The sequence below is a fragment of the Hyla sarda genome, chromosome 5, assembly GCF_029499605.1.
Source record: "Hyla sarda isolate aHylSar1 chromosome 5, aHylSar1.hap1, whole genome shotgun sequence".
Lineage (NCBI taxonomy): Eukaryota > Metazoa > Chordata > Amphibia > Anura > Hylidae > Hyla > Hyla sarda.
This window is the reverse complement of record NC_079193.1, coordinates 168,681,181-168,700,805: the sequence shown is the minus strand read 5'-3', so window position 1 is coordinate 168,700,805 and position 19,625 is coordinate 168,681,181. Positions and strand designations below refer to the sequence as shown.

Below are 19,625 nucleotides of genomic sequence, written 5' to 3'. Positions count from 1 at the left end.
TTATCATTATTCTGTAGGTCCATACGGTTAAAATGATACCCTACTTATATAGGTTTGATTTTGTCGCACTTCTGGAAAAAATCATAACTACATGCAGGAAAATTTATACGTTTAAAAATGTCATCTTCTGACCCCTATAACTTTTTTATTTTTCCACGTATGGGGTGGTATGAGGACTCATTTTTTGCGCCGTGATCTGAAGTTTTTATCGGTATGATTTTTGTTTTGATCGGACTTTTTGATCACTTTTTATTCATTTTTTAATGATATAAAAAGTGACCAAAATACGCTTTTTTGGACTTTGGAATTTTTTTGCGCGTACGCCATTGACCGTACAGCTTAATTAATGATATATTTTTATAGTTCGGACATTTACGCACGCGGCGATACCACATATGTTTATTTTTTATTTTTTTTACACTGTTTTATTTTTTTTATGGGAAAAGGGGGGTGATTCAAACTTTTATTAGGGAAGGGGTTAAATGACCTTTATTAACACTTTTTTTTTACATTTTTTTTGCAGTGTTATAGGTCCCATAGGGACCTATAACACTGCACACACTGATCTCTAATGCTGATCACTGGCGTGCATTAACACGCCTGTGATCAGCATTATCGGCGCTTGACTGCTCCTGCCTGGATCTCAGGCACGGAGCAGTCATTCGTCGATCGGACACCGGGGAGGCAGGTAAGAGCCCTCCCGGTGTCCGATCAGCTGTTCGGGACGCCGCGATTTCACCGCGGCGGTCCCGAACAGCCCGACTGAGCAGCCGGGTCACTTTCACTTTCACTTTAGAAGCGGCGGTCAGCTTTGACCGCCGCTTCTAAAGGGTTAATACCGCACATCGCCGCGATCGGCGATGTGTGGTATTAGCCGCGGGTCCCGGCCGTTGATTACCGCCGGGACCGACGCGATATGATGCGGGATCGCGGCGCGATCCCGCTTCATATCGCGGGAGCCGGCGCAGGACGTAAATATACGTCCTGCGTCGTTAAGGGGTTAATCAGTCCCATGTCCCCCTTAATCAGATGCAGTATAGTTCCCCCACATTGGGTGCAGTATAGCTCCCCACAGTAGGTGCAGTATAGTTCCCCACATTAGGTGCGGTATAGCTCCCCACGTTAGGTGCAGTACAGTTCCCCCACATTAGGTGCAGTATGTTCCCCCACATTAGGTGCAGTATAGTTCTCCACATTAGGTGCAGTATAGTTCTCCACATTAGGTGCAGTATAGTTCCCCACATTAGGTGCAGTAAAGCTCCCCACATTAGGTGCAGTATAGCTCCCCACATTAGCTGCAGTATAGTCCCCCACATTAGGTGCAGTATAGCTCCCCCACATTAGGTGCAGTATAATGTTCCCCCACATTAGGTGCAGTATAGTTCCCATCATTAGGTGCAGTATAGTTCCCAACATTAGGTGCAGTATAGCTCCCCACATTAGGTGCAGTATAGCTCCCCCACATTAGGTTGGCAGTATAGCTCCCCACATTAGGTGCAGTATAGCCCCACATTAGGAAGAAGCAGGTTCCCCACATTAGGTGCAGTATAGCCCCACATTAGGAAGAAGCAGTTTCCCCACATTAGGTAGTAGCAGGTTCCCCAAATTTGGTACCAGTGTCGTTCCCCCATCCCCCCTCCCCCACCGACTCACACACACACACAGGCAACCACACATGCACACACACACAGACAGACAACCACACATGCGCGCACACACACACACACACACACACAGACAACCACACATGCACACACACACACACACAGACACATACACATAGACAACCTTACCTGACCTGCGCTGCGCTTCTCTTCTCACTGACGTCCTGTGCGGGTCTGTGGAGATACGTCACATGTGCAATGTCCCTCTTCAGACTCGGGCCGCCAGCCAACCAGAGACACAGAGGAGGTCGGGGTAAGTGAAGCCTTCCGGTGTAATGAAGAAAACTGTGCCCTGAAGCAGAATGTGACCCTCCGCATAAGGACACAGTTGAGGGAGGGTAGTGGGAATGTAATGAGAGGGAGAGCAGAAAACTGTGTCCCTGTGTTGAGGGTCACATTCCACTACAGGGCACAGTTTTCTTCATTACACCGGCATTTAGCGCTGCTTCCACGAAGCAGGGCTAAATCCCGGGCGTCGGGCAATACAAATTATATATACTTGGTGAGAGCTGTGTCGGCCGCCCGGCGCCCCTGTTGCTATGGCGCCCTGTGCGGCCGCACAGCTCGCACACCCCTAAGGCCGGCCCTGCCCGCGGGTCACATATGACTAGATCCCTGTTGTGGGGACAGCGCTGCAGCTGGCAATTCATTCATTCCCTGATGTGGGGACTGCCGTGGGGGGAAACATGATAGCGCTGCGGCTGACATGTTACTAATTCCCCATGGCGGCATGTCAGCAGCAGAGCTGATACAGGGTATTCAAGCCGGCCCAGGGCAGGCTGACAGCGGGAGGAGATATCTATCCTCCCTCAACAATTCAAGGAATATTCATTACAGGGGTGTGGAAAAGGGGCAAAACCATTGCAGAAGAAAAAAAACCAGCAACGCCTGCAGCACTGACGTCGTGTCGACAACCGTGAACAAACATGGCCGCAGGTGTGGACAACAGTCCAAAGCAACCAGAAAAACTACTGAACTTCCTTCACAGAAAAGAGGTCAGTAAAAAACACATATGATGTGGACAGATGTGTAACATGTGAATTACAAAAGTGTTAAACTCACTACAAGCACACTAGATAACCATAAAACTGTGGTATGAGAGTACCCCTTTCAACAGGTTATTCGGATACTAGAAAAACTTTATATGTTGCTGGGGATGTCACCAAAATGAAAAAAATAGATACTCACCTACCTCGTTCCTCCATCTAGTTCCCACGTCCCTGTCTTCTTACTTCCATAATGAGCAGTTCCCTTCAGTAATGCACAATGCTGCTGAAGTTAGTGATTGGCTGAGTGGGTCACCACTGAAGAGAAAAGTTTATATAGTAGGAAGTAGCCAGAGGCCTGGGGGACCGAGATATGTTTGTACGTGTTTATTATATTTTTGTTTTGTCATGCTGCACCTGCAACATATAAAGATTTTTTAGTATCCGGATAAGTGCAAACCCCTCCGCATTGTGCAAATTCAAGGAGTGTAGGAGGTCTTGTGAAAAGAATCCAGCCACCTTGACCAGACCATGACATCAGACAACTACAAGCATCATGATGCACACATCCCGTTTACTATGCACTCCCTTTGGGCTGCTATACATAAATCTGCAACATTTCCACTATGGCCGTACCAGTGTAAATGACCATTTATATTTACAGAGGTGACACTAGAGGGCTTTGTGCCTCCAAACACTAATTCATATACATATATACTAGTTTTTATTTAAAACTGTTTTTCCCTAGTGAAAACTAGTTTTTACTAAATGCCTTTGTGAAAACTAGTATTGACTGCTTTTCCCAGTGAAAACTAGTTTTGACTGAATGCCTTTGTGAAAACTAGAATTAACTGCTTTTTCCTATTTAACGCTAGTTTTTACTGAATGCCTTTGTTGAAACACCAGCTTTTACTAAACGCCGTCGTAGAAACTAGAATATTCACTGAACGCCTTCGTACAAACTAGAATACTTACTGAATGCCTTCGTACAAACTAGAATTTATGCCTTTGTGAAAACTAGAATTGACAGGTTTTTTTTTATTTATTTTTGCTTGAGGTTGTTTTTTTGTGATATATTGTACTTAATACAGTGGTCCCTCAACATACAATGGTAATTCGTTCCAAACGACCCATCGTTTGTCGAATCCATCGTATGTTGAGGGATCCGTGCAATGTAAAGTATAGGAAGCTGTACTTACCTGTCCCCGCCGCTCCGCACCAGGTCCTCACCGCTCCCGCTGCTGTTCCAGGGGCTCCCGCTGCTGTTCCAGGGGCTCCCGATGCTGTCCCGCTGCTCCGGTGTCTTCTTCGCGATCCTCCGGTGTCTTGCGCATCTTCTGCAGGGTCCGGGCCTCGCTTTCAGGTGACGTTATTACGCTGCTGCGCCGGCGCGGCGTGCGTAGTGACGTAATAACAACGCCGGAAAGCAAGGCCCGGACCCTGGAGAAGATGCGCAAGACAACGGAGGATCGCGAAGTGGACCCGGAGCAGCGGGAATAGGTGAGCGAACCTGCCAGGGATGCTTAAACTGCTATCCGACAGCAGCTTAAGCATTTTGCGCTGTCGGACAGCAGTTAATGCGATGGCCTCGACATATAAAAGCATTGTATGTCGATGCTGACATCGACATGCGATGGCCTCTGAGAGGCCATCGTATGTCGATTTTATCATATGTCGGGGCCATCGTAGGTCGGGGGGTTACTGTATTTTGTTGATACATGCAGTGGTTTTTTGAATTATTGAAGTACTCACCGATACCAATTACGATCCTTTTTTTTTTTTTTTTTTTTTGAAAAAGGGGGTTTTCAGTTTTTATTAGGGAAGGGCTTTTTTTTATATATAAAAAAATACAAAACACAACATAATGAATGTAAAAGTAAATTGCCCAGATAGCTGTCCCATAAATGGAAACCCTCATATAAGCTATGTAGGTAGTAGGTAGCCCCCTTATTAGCTTGGTAGTTAGTCTCCATAATAGCTTGTAAACAGCAGAAGTCCACCACATTAGGTATCTAGCAGAAGCCCCCCACATTAGGTAGGCAGCAGAGATCCCCCCAAAGTAGGCAACCGTTCTTTCGTAGTTTGCAGCAGTTCCTCCATAGTTGGCAGCAGTTCCCCCATAGCAGTCAGCAGTTCTCCCATTGTAGGCAACAGTTCCTCCACAGCAGGCAGCAATTTCCACCCTTCCCTTCCCCTCTGGCATACATATCTCCTGTGGCTCTTCTTTCTTTTGTTCCCTGTCGGCTCCAGCGTGGTGCAGCTATCGTGGTGGTGGGGGAGCACTGGTCCTGAGGCAAGATGGCTGGCTATCAGTCACCATCTTACCAGGCACAGCCCTACACGTTCAGTGGCGGCCAGTATCTGCATGACGGACATGTACGTCACAGATCGGGAAAACCTTCCATGACGTACATGTATGTCATGCATCGGGAAGGGGTTAAAACTAGTTTTAACTCGGCAAACCTGTTTGAGTGAAATGTCTCAAATCTTTCATCTGACCCCAGCAGGCCTCTGTGTGAGTAATGTCACATTACAGGGATATTAACCCCTATGATGACACAGTACAGGGATAATACACACAGTGATGTTACAGTGCAGGGATAATGAACACAGTACAGGGATAATACATAGTGATGAGTGATGTCCCATTACAGGTATAATACACAGTGATAAGTGATGTCACATTACAGGGATAACCCCAATGATGTCACAGTACTAAGATAATGCACACAGTGATGTTACAGTATAGAGTAAATATGCAGTGATGTCACTGTGTTGGGGTGGGGTAGTATAAAATGGCAGGGGCCAGGGCACAGTATTTATACTCTTACCTTGGGAGCTTGCTAATCTTCTGTTCTCTTGCAGTCTCAAATTTTTTCTCTGACCCCAGCACGCCTCTGTATGAGTCTGAGATCACATGCACAACAGGTGGCGGGGCTGAGCAGACAGGCCAAGATTGCTGAGTGTATGGCAGTGTTTCCCAAGCAAAACTGCAACTCCCAGCATGCCCGGAGAGCCTTTGGCTATCTGAAAATGCTGGGAGTTGTAGTTTTGCAACAGCTGGAGGCACCCTGCTTGGGAAACTCTGATATATGGACTCACTTGGCAGCTGACGTTTGGGCCACTTGTCTTTTTATGGAACAGGCATCGAATGTTTTAATCTAGTGACGCCCCTGGCTGTCAGCAAATTACAGAAATCAAAGTCACATATCTTGTAAAGTCCTGCACTGCCCGTAGCTCCGTAACATCCCACATCCGATCAGCTGTTTTCCCCCTGTGCCGAACTTTGCCACCACAGAAAAGAAAGAAAAAGAAAAAAAAAAACAGTAGCAAAGTAGAAATATTTACAGAAAAAATATAATGGTGTCCCTTGAAGTGAAGCTCCATAAAAGTTTATAAACTCCTGGTCTTGTTCTGCGATTCTCAGAGGCTCCGAACACTCATGCTGCAAATTCATGCACGCTCGTTCCTGGCAGCCGCGCGCTCCCCCAGGCAAAGTGACAGGCCGGGAGCAAGCACAACAGAACGCTAGTCCCATCCGCAGCTTTGTCCATCATCCATCTCTTGTCCATAACTCATGGACAAGCTGCTGCGGGACTCAGTGTCCCAGGAGGTATGGGGACCCCTAGTGACGTGATTTTCAAAGACAGTTTTCTTTAACCCCTTAAGGACCGGGGTTTTTTCCGTTTTTGCATTTTCGTTTTTTGCTCCTTGCCTTTAAAAAATCATAACTCTTTCAATTTTGCACCTAAAAATCCATATGATGGCTTATTTTTTGCGCCACCAATTCTACTTTGTAATGACGTCAGTCATTTTGCCCAAAAATCTACGGTGAAACGGAAAAAAAAATCATTGTGCGACAAAATAGAAAAAAAAAACGCAGTTTTGTAACTTTTGGGGGCTTCCGTTTCTACGTAGTACATTTTTCCGTAAAAATGACACCTTATCTTTATTCTGTAGGTCCATACGGTTAAAATGATACCCTACTTATATAGGTTTGATTTTGTCGGACTTCTGAAAAAAATCATAACTACATGCAGGAAAATTAATACGTTTAAAATTGTCATCTTCTGACCCCTATAACTTTTTTATTTCTCCGTGTATGGGGCGGTATGAGGGCTCATTTTTTGCGCCGTGATCTGAAGCTTTTAACGGTACCATTTTTGCATTGATATATTAAATGATATAAAAAGTGACCAAAAATGCACTATTTTGGACTTTGGAATTTTTTTGCGCGCACGCCATTGACCGAGCGGTTTAATTAATTATATATTTTTATAATTCGGACATTTCCACAAGCGGTGATACCATATATGTTTATTTTTATTTTTATTTACACTGTGTTTTTTTTTTATTGGAAAAGGGGAGTGATCCAAACTTTTAATAGGGGAGGAGTTAAATGATCTTTATTCACTTTTCTTTTCACTTTTTTTTTTGCAGTGTTATAGGTCCCATAGGGACCTATAACACTGCACACACTGATCTTCATCATTGATCACTGGTTTCTCATAAGAAACCAGTGATCAACGATTCTGCCGCATGACTGCTCATGCCTGGATCTCAGGCACTGAGCAGTCATTCGGCGATCGGACAGCGAGGAGGCAGGTAGGGGCCGTCCCGCTGTCCTGTCAGCTGTTCGGGATGCCGCGATTAGCCGTGGCTATCCCGAACAGCCCGACTGAGCTAGCCGGCCACTTTCGGTTTCGCTTTTAGCGCGCGGCTAAAGGGTTAATAGCGCGCGGCGCCGCGATCGGCGCTATTAGAGGCGGGTCCCGGCTTCACTATGACGCTGGGCCCGCCGTGATATGACGCGGGGTTACTGTGTAACCCCGCGTTATATCAGGAGAGCAGGACCAAGGACGTACCTGTACGCCCTTGGTCCTTAAGGGGTTAATAAAATGTGCATTTAAAAAATATATATATATTGTATATTAGAAAAACTTGTTTTGCCAAGATGTACTGCATATCAAAAGTTTTGTTTGGGTGCTTAGCAGAGGGGTACACAGGTATGCAAGGGTGACGTGATCAGCCCGCACGAACATGCTTAGCGGAGGTGGTACATGGTTACATGGAGACAGCATGGTCAACCTGCATGAGCGTGCTTAGCAGAGGGGTACACGGGAATGCGGAGGCGGCGTGGTCAACTCAAAACGAGTCAGGTGACGTCGCACAACCAATAAGAATCACCACGTGTGAGCTAGAGGAACTTTGCACGTGTGAGCTAGATGAACTTTGATCTCAAGCACCATGTGTAAGCTAGAGGAACTCTGACCTCTACAGAAACAGTTTGAACTGAGTCACTTTGTTAAAACTTTTTTCTCTACTTTAAACCAGTTTCAATTGACATTGTTTTTTTGATTAGCAGTAAATTCTAGTTTTTACGAAAGCATTTAGTAAGAATTAGAGTTTGTACAAAGGCCTTTAGTAAATATTCTAGTTTGTAAGAAGGCATTTAGTAAAAACTGGTGTTTCAACAAAGACGTTCAGTAAAAAATGGTTTTAACTGGAAAAAAACATAAATTCTAGTTTTCACAAAGGCATTCCGTCAAAACTAGTTTTCACTCGGGAAAAGCAGTCAATACTAGTTTTTACAAAGGCATTTATGTAGTCAAAATTAGTTTTCACTAGGGAAAACCAGTTTTAACTTAAAAACTAGTTTTAACTGTAACATATATATATTGTATTGTATTGTATTTTCTTAATACAACAAACAGACCATTATTACCTTCTCACCTCGTGCTCCTCTATTTCCAGGTGGACCTCTTATACCTTGCTCTCCTTTTTCACCCTAAAATATATTGTATCTGTGTAATAATGTATAGGCAATATAATGTGATATACACACATAAAAAAACGATTTGTGTTAACATAAATTTCAGATACTAGAAACTTCTGGTAGAACTTGAAGGGGTACTCCGGTGGAAAACATTTTTTTTTTTTTTAATCAACTGGTGCCAGAAAGGTAAATAGATTTTTCAATTACTTTTAATTAAAAAACCCTAATCCTTCCAGTTCTTATCAGCTGCTGTATTATACAGAGGAAGTTATTTTCCTTTTGAATTTATTTTCTGTCTGTCCACAGTGCTCTCTGCTGACACCTCTGTCCATGTCAGGAATTGTCCAGAGCAGGAGAGGTTTGCTATGGGGATTTGCTCCTGCTCTGGACAGTCCCTTATATGAACAGAGACGTCAGAAGAGAGCACTGTGGACAAAAAGGAAAGAACTTCCTCTGGAGCATACAGCAGCTGATAAGTACTGGAAGGATTAAGATTTTTAAATAGAAGTAAACAACACATCTGTTTAACTTTCTAGCACCAAGAAATGTTTTCTACCGGAGTACCCCTTTAAGGGGGGAACCAAGTGATCAGGTTGCAGCTGCATTGTTGTTTGTAACTGCATTACACCAGTTTCCCATAGTAAGTAATGAACAAGTTCCATATGAGGGCTGCTGTCACACATGGCAGTTTTATTGCACTTTAGTGGCCCTGCGCCGAAAATCCTTTTTTACTTGAATTATTCTTTCCTAGTAAATGTCTGACTTCGATTGCCCTGCGTGGCATTTGCAAAATATGCTCTTTGTTTGTTGGTACCTTTTACCAAAAATTTTAATAAAATCAGATTTACAAAACAAACAAAAAGTCACAAGTGGATCCAACAGGAAGGAGAAGTATAAGTCTTTCCTTTATATTTCCCATTTCTTTTCAATCCACTCATGGTTTTGGCTCATAGACTGCAATGGTAGTTTCCCGAAAAAACTTGAAAAAATATGTGATAGCAGCCTGAATGACTCCTGAAGTACACCAAGCTTGCTACACAGTAACAACTGGCAAGTATTAAAAAATTGCAAGATAACAGCAGCATTTAAGGAGCAGTTAGGCCTGGTTCGCTCTCTGGACTCTGCCCTAAAAATATTCCGAGCAGAGATCCCAGGGGCGGCTGATACTGACCTGCAGCCAACTGCAACACAACTGCACAGCAAACGCAATACAGCCTAATCGTGCGGCTTCACCCTAAGGCTAAGTTTCCACTTGTTTTTTTTCTGGCAGTTTTTGGAATACTGCCGCTGCAGTTTTTGACCCAAAACCAGAAGTGTATTCAAAAGGAATAGGACATATAAAGGAAGGACTTACACTTCTCCTCCCTTATGGATCCACTTCTGACTTTGGCTAAAAAACTGCAGTGGCAGATATCCAAAAACTGCCAGAAAAAAAAAATGGAAACTTAGCCTTAAGTTATGTTCACACAGTGTTTTTTTTTCAGGTGTATTTCATTTCTAAAAAATGTGCCTGCAACATCCCATCTGCATTTTCAACATTAAAGGACAAGTCTAATGCAGACTACTTCTCCTCTATTGGGCCCGGGCTGAAAAAAAAAAAAAAAGCAAATAAACTATCACTCACCTTCCTGCGTTCCCACGTAGCGCCGTTACAGCTGATCGGTCCTCCGGTCCGTCTTCTTCCTTCTTCCGTGTGCATGGATCGTCACACGGCGGTCAACCTATCACCGGCCTAGGCGGGACATCGAGTGCCATGTGGCGATCCGTGCACATGGAAGAAGGAAGAAGACGGACAGGACTGATCAGCTGTAGCGGCTCTCCGCGGGAATGCAGGAAGGTGAGTGATGGTTTAATTTCATTTTTTTCAGTCCGGTCATGAAGGAGTCTGCACTAGACTACTCCTTTAAATTGCTATATGTAAGTCTATGGGAAAGTGGTTGGCTGTGCACACATTTGTAAAAATACAGCCGTGTTAACCAGTGACATAATATTATTTATGCAGCTGTAAAAATGCGGCTGTATTTTTACATATTGTGTGTACAAACAACCACTTTCCCATAGACTTACATAAAGCACATTAAACGTTAAAAAAGGCACACATTATTTCAGACACATTTTTATGACTGAAATATGCCTGAAAAAACACTGAATAAACCGAACCTTAGACTCTTTTGGTTTTTAAATCTAGATATATGTCCAGATGTCTCTGTGAGGTTGAAAACACACAATCTGGATGCATCACAGTTACAAAACAATTCTTGCATTACTTATGATTGAAAAAGTATGTGATGCATTTCCAAGCCACAATGCAGCAAAATGTGCTGCAGGCTCTTCTGTTGCCAAAGAATATGACCATAGTAAAGTCTAATGCTGGATGTGTAAAATAAATGTTCTATATAAAATGTTACAAATTAATGAAATTTACTTGTATATTTCATCCCACCTTTTTTCCATTAAAGCCACGCTTTCCGAGGTCACCCTGTAGAGTAAGAATATTATACAATATGATCATATTTCAGATTGAATGATTGTAAAGTCACAATATTACTTTTATATTGCTTAGTCTTTTAAGTATTTATGTGAGCACTCACACTTCTCATTAGGATTAATTGTAATGACCATCAATTATGAAATATATTTAATTTCTTCCAATAATAACAAAAATTCCTTCCTTCCTTGCTTACTACCTCCCTCCCTTCCTTCAGCAATACAAGGGTATTCCAATGATAATGGGTAATGGCAGTATTAGTCCCAAGGTCTGAGTGTGGATTCAGTCCTTATGTATTTTGTGTGTTCATGTGTATTTGTGTATAGTAAAGTTTTATTGAGGCCTGCATTGTAAACTGATGAGCTGACAGGATGCCTCTGATCAGGACCCAGGACACCATCAGTCATAAACTCAGGCAATAAAAATGAAAGGATGAGAAAAGGAGACCTGGACTAGCCATGCTTGCAGAGACTTAAGGTGATTTGGAGCTCAGTCACCTTGGCCTTAAAGGGGAATTCTGCCCCTAGACATCTTATCCCCTATCCAAAGGATAGGGGATTAGATGTCTGATGGCGGGGGTCCCCCCGCTGAGGACCCCCGCAATCTCTCCTGCAGCACCCACTTGTCATCAGCTGCATGGAGCGAAGATCACTCCATGTCTGATGACTCATAATACAGGGGCCGGAGTATCGTGGCATCACAGCCCCGCCCCCTTGTGACATCGCCCGTCACGCCCCCTCCCATAGGCTTGCATTGAGGGGGCTGGGCATGACGTCACTATACTTTAATTCCAGAATGTACACACCTGTGTCAGCGTCAGGGGCTTCTTCTTCCTGCAGCCATAATATACTATATATGTAAATATTTGAAAATGTTTGTGAGCCAGGGCTGCTTTATGGCCTTGACTGGCCTTAAACGGGTACTCCGCCCCTAGACATCTTATCCCCTAAGGATAGGGGATAAGATGTCAGATTGCAGGGGTCCCGCCGCTGGGGACCCCCAGGATCTCCGCTGCAGCACCCACCTGTTGCGGCTTTCGGTAGCGATGGAGGCTCTCATCCTAACGCCTCACGACCACGGTGACGGGAGAAAGTGACGTCTCAACTCTGCCCCGTGTGACGTCACGCCCCGCCCCCTCAATGAAAGTCTATGGAAGGGGGCATGACGGCTGTCACGCCACATCCCATAGACTTGCATTGAGGGGCGGGCCGTGAGGTCACACATGGGCGGAGTCGTGACGTCACGATCTCACATCACCATGCTCGGGAGCCGAAGTCTCCAGCGTTTCCGGAAGCTGCAACAGGTGGGTGCTGCAGCCGAGATCCCGGATAGGGGATAAGATGTCTACAGGCGGAGTACCCCTTTAACTTCAACTCATACTCATGTAAAATGATGGGGAGGTCGTGCACTAACTGCACTGCTTTGGGTTAGAATGCTGCTGCAGGTGGAAAGGATAAAAAAATGTTATGCATACAATTTATTTTCCATCCTAAAATGTTAGAAGAGTTTTGAAAAATATTCATATACATTTTTTTAGGACATATAATGCACACAGTACAATTAAGCTTTTACACAAAAACAAACATTTAAGAAAACGTGGCTTGGCATATGGCTATCTTATTCTATTAAACTTACCTCTTCCCCTCTTTCTCCCTTGTTTCCTTTCAGACCCATAGGTCCTTGTGTTCCCTAAATGATACAGGAAGAGGTTAACTAGTATCATAATGTTTGAATGCCATCTTTCAATATATTCTGGTACATGTTTGCTTTTTAGTACTGCATTTTTTTAAATTTTCCAATTATAGAGCTGTATTAGGGCTTCTTTTGTATCATTTTGGGGTCAATAGGATGTTTTGATTACTTTTTATTCCAGGGTTAGGTAAGATAGACAAATTAACCAAAAAAATTGTCTTTCATATTTATTTATTTTTTTACAGAGTTTACATTGCCCGAACAACAACTCACTTATAGTATGGCTTGAAGGGGTTATCTGGTGAAATTTATTATTGCACTTCTGTCCCCAGCATGCCTAATGAAACAATAATATCTGTAACTTACCTTTTTCCCTCCCTTCACTGGCTGAGTCGGGACATACCTGTGGCCAGTGATTGGCTGAATGGCGCTGTGACGTCCTGCCTGCAGCTCTGGCAAGCTCTGGGGAAGTAGAATGTCAGCAGAGACGGGCAGGAGACGGGGCGTCCTAATACGGGACGCTATGAGGAGGTGAGGAAGGTGAGTTAAAGTTTTTTTTTTATTCAATTAAGCAGGCTGGGGAAAGTAGCACAATAACAAAAAAAAAAATTACTGCATAACTCCTTTAATCGGATTACATTTTTTTCCAATTTATTTAAGTGCCGTTAAAGGGGTACTTTGGTGGAAAACAATATTTTTCAAATCAACTGGTGCCAGAAAGATTTGCAAATTACTTCCGTTAAAAAATCTTAACCCTTCCAGTACTAATCAGCTGCTGTATGCTCCAGAGGAAGTTGAGTTGTTTTTTTTTCAGTCTGACTACAGTGCTCTCTGTTGACACCTCTGGCCGTATCAGGAGGAGGAGCAAATCCCCATAGCAAACCTATCCTGCTCTAGACAGTTCCTGACATGGACAGATGTGTCACAGGGAGCACTGTGGTCAGACTGAAAAGAACAACAACATAGAACTTAACTTGCTATGGAACATACAGCAGCTGATAAGTACTGGAAGGATTAAGCTTGAGTAATTTACAAATCTGTTTAGCTTGATGAAAAAAAAAATGTTTTTCACCAGAGTACCACTTTAAAGGACTTCCTTTAATCGCTTTATCGCTTTAATCAATTTTCATCTAACTCTCTGTAGGAGGGTTAGCACTACAATATACTCCTTGTACCATCATGTCCTCAGGTCTCGTTATGATCACTTACGATACACGGTCAGTCACAATTAGCTCACGTTTAGCTACATACATTTAGGTGTGCCTGAAATGATTTATGTATTTATTTAAGGTTACTTAAACGATTGAAGATTACAGTAGTTCAGCTTTCATAAACATTTGAATTTCCCTTATGATCTTAGCTGGTTGCCATCTGGTTCTACGGCTTGGACGGTAAGCCTCCCGTTTTTCATTCTGTACCTGTCACGTTCTAAGGTCATGTTATGTTTCACTTATGATACGATATCAATTAGACATTAGATTATGTTAAACGAAAAGGCTTTGTGTTAATAAAGTATTTATTTCACATTTAAGGTTACTGAAGCTGGTGAAGATAGCAGCAGTTCAGCGTTCATGAGCGATTGAACCTTGTTGAGTTTTTAGTTGATTGCCTTTCAGTTCTTCGGCTTGAAGGGTAAGCCGCATGTGTTTTTTATTACCTGTCACGTTCTCAGGTCACGATACAATCACTTATATATATATATATATATATATACACAGTATAAAAAGACTATTTGACAAGGCCCATCCTCCATGCTACTCTGCTCATTGTCTCTCCGTCCCTTTGTGTAAGGAATTTCCTGTCCTAGCCAACACCTAAAAGCCTTCCAAGAAATCTAACAAAAAGACCATACTTTATATGGTATGCCAAGGCTAAAAACACCTCCCTAGTGAGGGTGGGAATTTATGCTAATTGCAATGTCTATATAACCTGGACGACTGCCAAATAAAGCTAGAAGTATTTACAACTGACATGGCTCCGTTTGATTTACTGTGGTGCATGCATTTTGATAACGAATTAGGACGGGGGTCAGATGTTTACTAGGTCACTGATAAAATCCATATCACCGTAAGTTCATTTCTCTCTACCTTGGTGGTGGCTTACACGCTTTTCTCCTATCCATTCAGTCTACTTTCCACCTGTATCCATATACTAGCAGTCTCCTCGATTGTTCTCATTGTTAGACTCAGTCGATAATGATAGTTAGTCTCATACACGCGCATGAATATCTCATTCCATCAAAATCATTGTCGCAGGCTCACGTTTCAGTGCCTCATCCTCATTTGCATCTGCTAGGAATCCACATCTGGGCTAACAGTAAGCATTTTTAGTTATGGTTTTCCTATTGACAGTCCCAGTAGGTAGTTTCATGTTTTGTTCCTTAGGTGGGTATAGCAGTTAGTCATTTCTGGTCAGGAGTAACAGGTCCTTCTTCCGTTAGTACAATCCATCATCAACTTATAGGTGAGCGTGGGAGTCGCTATAGTTTCAGTCAGACAGGTATCCCCGCAAGTACGGGGTTGTGGCATTAGTCATAATTTCTGATTTAGTTCAAATTTTTCACAGTTATCATGTCACTTGCCTCCGAGTTGGAAAATACCTCTAAGCTATCAGAGAGTGGTAGTATACTGTCACGATGCCGGCTGGCAGGAGGTGGATCCTCTGTGCCAGAGAGGGATAGCGAGGACCGTGCTAGTGGACCGGTTCTAAGACACTACTGGTTTTCACCAGAGCCCGCCGCAAAGCGGGATGGTCTTGCTGCGGCGGTAGTGACCAGGTCGTAACCACTAGCAACGGCTCACCTCTCTGGCTGCTGAAGATAGGCGAGGTACAAAGGAGTAGGCAGAAGCAGAGTCGGACGTAGCAGAAGGTCGGGGGCAGGCGGCAAGGTTCGTAGTCAGGGGAGATAGCAGAAGTTCTGGTACACAGGCTTTAAACACACAAAACGCTTTCTCTAGGCACAAGTGCAACAAGATCCGGCAAGGAAGTGCAAGGGAGGAGGATAGATATAGTCAGGGACCAGGTGGGAGCCAATTAAGCTAATTGGGCCAGGCACCAATCATTGGTGCACTGGCCCTTTAAATCTCAGGGAGCTGGCGCGCGCGCGCCCTAGAGAGCGGAGCCGCGCGCGCCAGCACATGACAGCAGGAGACGGGAACGGGTAAGTGACCTGGGATGCGATTCGCGAGCGGGCGCGTCCCGCTGTGCGAATCGCATCCCCAACGGCCAGGACAGGGCAGCGCTCCCGGTCAGCGGGACCGACCGGGGCGCTGCGGAGAGAGAGACGCCGTACGCGCTCCGGGGAGGAGCGGGGACCCGGAGCGCTAGGCGTAACAGTACCCCCCCCCTTAGGTCTCCCCTTCCCTTTGTCTGGTAACTGCCTCCCCTGGGATGAGGACACCGGGAAAGGATGGAGGGATTCCTCAACAGCAGGCGGAACAGCAGGAGTAGGGATGGGGAGGGAGGGCAGAGGGCGAGACTTGGCACGGGGCAGTGTGACACCAGGACGAGGGCCATGAGGGGACACAGAAGCTTGCCTGATGGAACTGGGAGGGGGGGAGGGGCATTTCCTGTGGCAGGCAGAGTCCTTAATGACCTTAGGGGGACCGGATACAGGAGGAACCACAGGATCACGGCAGGGAGTACTGGGAACCGGTTTTAGACAGTTCTTGGAACAAGAGGACCCCCAACTCTTGATCTCCCCAGTGGACCAATCCAGGGTAGGGGAATGAAGTTGAAGCCAGGGAAGTCCAAGGAGAATTTCCGAGGTGCAATTGGGGAGGACCAAAAGTTCAATCCTCTCATGATGAGATCCGATGCTCATAAGAAGGGGCTCCGTGCGGAAACGTATGGTGCAATCCAACTTGGCTCCGTTGACCGCGGAAACGTGGAGTGGCTTGACAAGACGGGTCACCGGAATGCGGAATTTATTCACTAAGGACTCCCGAATAAAATTCCCAGAAGCTCCAGAGTCCAGGCAGGCCACGGCTGAGAGAGAAGAGCTGGCTGAAGCAGAAATCCGAACAGGCACCGTGAGACGTGGAGAAGCCGACTTAGCATCAAGAGACGCCACACCCACGAGAGCTGGGTGCGAGCGTGCGTTTCCCAGACGTGGAGGACGGATTGGGCAATCCACCAAAAAATGTTCAGTACTGGCACAGTACAGGCAAAGATTCTCTTCCTTACGGCGATTCCTCTCTTCCAGGGTCAGGCGAGACCGATCCACTTGCATGGCCTCCTCGGCGGGAGGCCTAGGCGCAGATTGCAGTGGAGACTGTGGGAGAGGTGTCCAGAGATCAAAGTCTTTTTCCTGGCGGAGCTCTTGATGCCTCTCAGAAAAACGCATGTCAATGCGAGTGGCTAGATGAATAAGTTCATGAAGATTAGCAGGCATTTCTCGTGCGGCCAGAACATCTTTAATGTTGCTGGATAGGCCTTTTTTGAAGGTCGCGCAGAGGGCCTCATTGTTCCAGGATAATTCTGAAGCAAGAGTACGGAATTGTACGGCATACTCGCCAACGGAAGAATTACCCTGGACCAGGTTCAACAGGGCAGTCTCAGCAGAAGAGGCTCGGGCAGGTTCCTCAAAGACACTTCGGATTTCCGAGAAGAAGGAGTGTACGGAGGCAGTGACGGGGTCATTGCGGTCCCAGAGCGGTGTGGCCCAAGACAGGGCTTTTCCAGACAGAAGGCTGACTACGAAAGCCACCTTAGACCTTTCGGTGGGAAACAGGTCCGACATCATCTCCAGATGCAGAGAACATTGGGAAAGAAAGCCACGGCAAAACTTAGAGTCCCCATCAAATTTATCCGGCAAGGATAGGCGTAGACCAGGAGCGGCCACTCGCTGCGGAGGAGGTGCAGGAGCTGGCTGAGGAGATGGTTGTTGCTGCTGTAGCTGAGACTGAATCTGCTGTAGTTGTGACTGGAGTTGCTGTGTCATGGTGGTCAAATACGACAGCTGGTGATCTTGTTGGGCGATCTGACGAGCTTGCTGGGCGACCAGCGTAGGGAGGTCAGCGACAACTGGCAGAGGAACTTCAGCGGGATCCATGGCCGGATCTACTGTCACGATGCCGGCTGGCAGGAGGTGGATCCTCTGTGCCAGAGAGGGATAGCGAGGACCGTGCTAGTGGACCGGTTCTAAGACACTACTGGTTTTCACCAGAGCCCGCCGCAAAGCGGGATGGTCTTGCTGCGGCGGTAGTGACCAGGTCGTAACCACTAGCAACGGCTCACCTCTCTGGCTGCTGAAGATAGGCGAGGTACAAAGGAGTAGGCAGAAGCAGAGTCGGACGTAGCAGAAGGTCGGGGGCAGGCGGCAAGGTTCGTAGTCAGGGGAGATAGCAGAAGTTCTGGTACACAGGCTTTAAACACACAAAACGCTTTCTCTAGGCACAAGTGCAACAAGATCCGGCAAGGAAGTGCAAGGGAGGAGGATAGATATAGTCAGGGACCAGGTGGGAGCCAATTAAGCTAATTGGGCCAGGCACCAATCATTGGTGCACTGGCCCTTTAAATCTCAGGGAGCTGGCGCGCGCGCGCCCTAGAGAGCGGAGCCGCGCGCGCCAGCACATGACAGCAGGAGACGGGAACGGGTAAGTGACCTGGGATGCGATTCGCGAGCGGGCGCGTCCCGCTGTGCGAATCGCATCCCCAACGGCCAGGACAGGGCAGCGCTCCCGGTCAGCGGGACCGACCGGGGCGCTGCGGAGAGAGAGACGCCGTACGCGCTCCGGGGAGGAGCGGGGACCCGGAGCGCTAGGCGTAACATATACATTCATTACGTGGTTGGACTATTCCCAAACTCACCTCCAAACTTACGAAGAAGGGTATCCCGTTTCCGGCTACAGCCAGGAAAGCTGAATTATATAGACTCTTAATTTCTGAGACAGCAGGTCCTAACCACTAGGATCCATCCAGTAATACAATGCAGATTTCTCTTACTCCTAGCTACATGCTATGCTTAATAACCTCACGAACTCTGTCCCAGATATTCACACTAGGCTGGAGTAAGTGGAGGCCAGAGACAAACCTCCAGAAGCTGTGACACTTCCAGATATCCTGATGACATCCACGTCACGATCTAGTATTTCAGGTACCTCTATAGTTACCCCCAACCATAAATCCGGCACATTTCATTCCAGCAATCTTAAAGAAAGATATCATTGAAGGTAGGGAGGCCAACCTTGCATCTCTCCTTATCGCTACTCAAGACTTAAACGAAAACAAAGTCAAAGCATGAGATGAAGTATCCGTTATCCTCAGAAGAAGAGATGCAAGGCTGAATAAGAAAACTTTCCATCACAGAATTTATTCTTGCATTTTGCCTCTTTAGAGACGTTATCTGCACTGTCTGGCCTGATAGAAGAGAAGAATTAGACTTCTATCTGTATCATGTTACCGATTTAGCTCATAAATATCCAGGCACGGCCTTCTATGATTACCACAGGTTGTTTTCGGCCAAGGCAGCCATAGCTTTAACTCGGTTTCAGTACACCACAAATTGGTCAAGTATGGACACCGAGTTGTTCTGTAGACACTTTGCTGGTCTCAAGGCGCCTACGTACTCAATCTGCCAGTCTCGCACACATCAGATTGGTGTCACATGTCGACCAATTTGTCCGAGCCAGGGCAGATGAGAACCACTTCTGTGCTAGGTTCTAGTTCTACTATACAGTCAGGTGGGGTAGATAAGCTAGGTAGGGCCATATGTTATTTGGGTAAATTCCAAATATGCAGCAATAAAAAATTTTCTGCATGCCATTATAGTCAATGCCGTTTGCTGCACATTTGTGTTAACTGTTACAGAGCTCACCCGAAAGTTGCTTGCCCACAAAAAGCTAACAAACCCTACTTGATTGTTATCGATGTGGATTATTTAATAGCAGGTTTCAGTCGCATCATGACCAGGTTTTTGTACAATTCTTGCTTTCTGGGTTTTCAGAAGGGTTTCACACAGGTTTAGTGGCACTTCTCGATAGGTCTTACAAGTGCAATAATCTCTTGTCGGCTGTACA

At 45.5% G+C, this 19,625-nt stretch overlaps 1 protein-coding gene across 1 annotated transcript in view; it reads right to left on the bottom strand.

Annotated features, from left to right (window-relative positions):
• LOC130274546 (collagen alpha-1(VI) chain-like) overlaps nt 1–19,625 on the bottom strand; it is a 133,656-nt gene that overhangs the window by 57,585 nt on the left and 56,446 nt on the right. Inside the window, exons 17-19 of the mRNA XM_056522987.1 lie at nt 12,550–12,603; nt 10,870–10,905; nt 8,376–8,438 (exon numbers count right to left, since the gene is read on the bottom strand). Coding sequence (XP_056378962.1) covers nt 8,376–8,438; nt 10,870–10,905; nt 12,550–12,603 — 153 coding nt within the window. The remainder of the gene's footprint in view (nt 1–8,375; nt 8,439–10,869; nt 10,906–12,549; nt 12,604–19,625) is intronic.